This window comes from Tachysurus vachellii, chromosome 4 (genome assembly GCF_030014155.1).
Source record: "Tachysurus vachellii isolate PV-2020 chromosome 4, HZAU_Pvac_v1, whole genome shotgun sequence".
Lineage (NCBI taxonomy): Eukaryota > Metazoa > Chordata > Actinopteri > Siluriformes > Bagridae > Tachysurus > Tachysurus vachellii.
The window spans coordinates 32,756,721-32,758,139 of record NC_083463.1 but is presented as its reverse complement, the minus strand read 5'-3'; the positions used below and the strand labels follow the sequence as shown (position 1 = coordinate 32,758,139).

General features: G+C 39.6%; 1 protein-coding gene across 2 annotated transcripts in view; it reads left to right on the top strand.

The window, feature by feature from the left end:
* Positions 1 to 1,218, top strand: part of LOC132845060 (uncharacterized) — a 3,884-nt gene extending 2,666 nt beyond the window's left edge. Inside the window, exon 5 of one of the 2 annotated variants that reach the window (XM_060869077.1) lies at positions 680 to 1,218. In XM_060869077.1, the coding sequence (XP_060725060.1) occupies positions 680 to 814 (135 nt within the window). In that variant the 3' untranslated portion in view covers positions 815 to 1,218. Of the gene's footprint in view, positions 397 to 679 lie in introns of those variants that run through there. The other variant, XM_060869074.1, reaches the window with a different exon arrangement.
* The last annotated feature ends 201 nt before the right edge of the window (positions 1,219 to 1,419 follow it).

Below are 1,419 nucleotides of genomic sequence, written 5' to 3'. Positions count from 1 at the left end.
ACACTTTTAATTGTGCTGAAATTAATAGTGTATCAGAAACATAAATACGTTATTGCCAGTAAACAGTTAATTGTTTACTTCTCAGAGCTCGTACATGATGCAACAAAACCAAAAGTATATTTGTGCAAAAACACCAGGAACCAATCAGCAAAAACTGTTCAGGAAGAAAAACTTTTCAAAAATTGTTGTGCTGCTGTAATTTTCTGTTCTCTCTCTCTCTCTCTCTCTCTCTCTCTCTCTCTCTCTCTCTCTCTGTCTCTCTCTCTCTCTGTTTCTCTCTCTCTGTTTCTCTCTCTCTCTCTCTCTCTCTGTCTTTTTCTCTCTCTCGCTCTCTCTCTCTCTCTCTCTCTCTCTCTCTCTCTCTCTCTCTCTCTCTCTCTCTGTCTCTCTCTCTCTGTTTCTCTCTCTCTGTTTCTCTCTCTCTCTCTCTCTCTCTCTCTCTCTCTCTCTCTATGTGTCTCTCTCTCTCTCTCTCTCTCTCTCTCTCTCTCTGTGTTCCTCTCTCTCTCTCTCTCTCTCTCTCTCTCTCTCTCTCTCTCTCTCTCTCTCTCTCTCTCTCTCTCTGTGTTCCTCTCTCTCTCTCTCTCTCTCTCTCTCTCTCTCTCTCTCTCTCTCTCTCTCTCTCTCTATGTGTCTCTCTCTCTCTCTCTCTCTCTCTCTCCCCCCCCTCTCTGTACAGTGCTATAAGCAGTGTTATGGTCGTGGACATTACACACAGACGCAGCAGCCCAGTTCTAACGGTGTGTATGAGGTCATGCGTGGACACACTAGAAAAGCACTCATTAACCCTGCGTACGAATCGACCCGGAGATGAACACATTCTAATTTTATGTTGTTGATTTGTGAAGATTTGGAAATTTCACCCTTTTTATTCAAACTTCAGTTGTATTTATTCAGTCATGATGTTCTGGAGGGTTCTGTCCCCCTCTCCCTCTGTCAGTAACACATCTCTGTTGTTCTGTCCATATTGAACAGTTTTTAAACTATGTGACATTTTCTACCTGCACTAACTGGACTTTTAGGCACTTCCTGTCCCAGTAATCAATCAAAAAATCTAATCAATATATAAAATATTGTGTTTATTTATCAGTACAATGGAACATTTTATAGGAAATATATTTCTGTTTTATACAAATGCTATAAAGTGAACAAATGTGTTTGAAATGTGTATTTTTTTATTGTCTGTAAAATCTTTATGTTTGCAATGATGTGCCTTCAATAAATCAAACTAAATAAAGAATTTGGGGAATTTCTTTTTCTTTAACAATGCAGTAGCTCCATACAAGTGATTCACAAGTCACTCCGTACAAGTGATTCACTAACACTGATTCACCAACACTGCGATTCACTAACACTGTGATTCACTGACACTATGTGATTCTCTAACACTGTGATTCACTGACACTGTGATTCACTAAC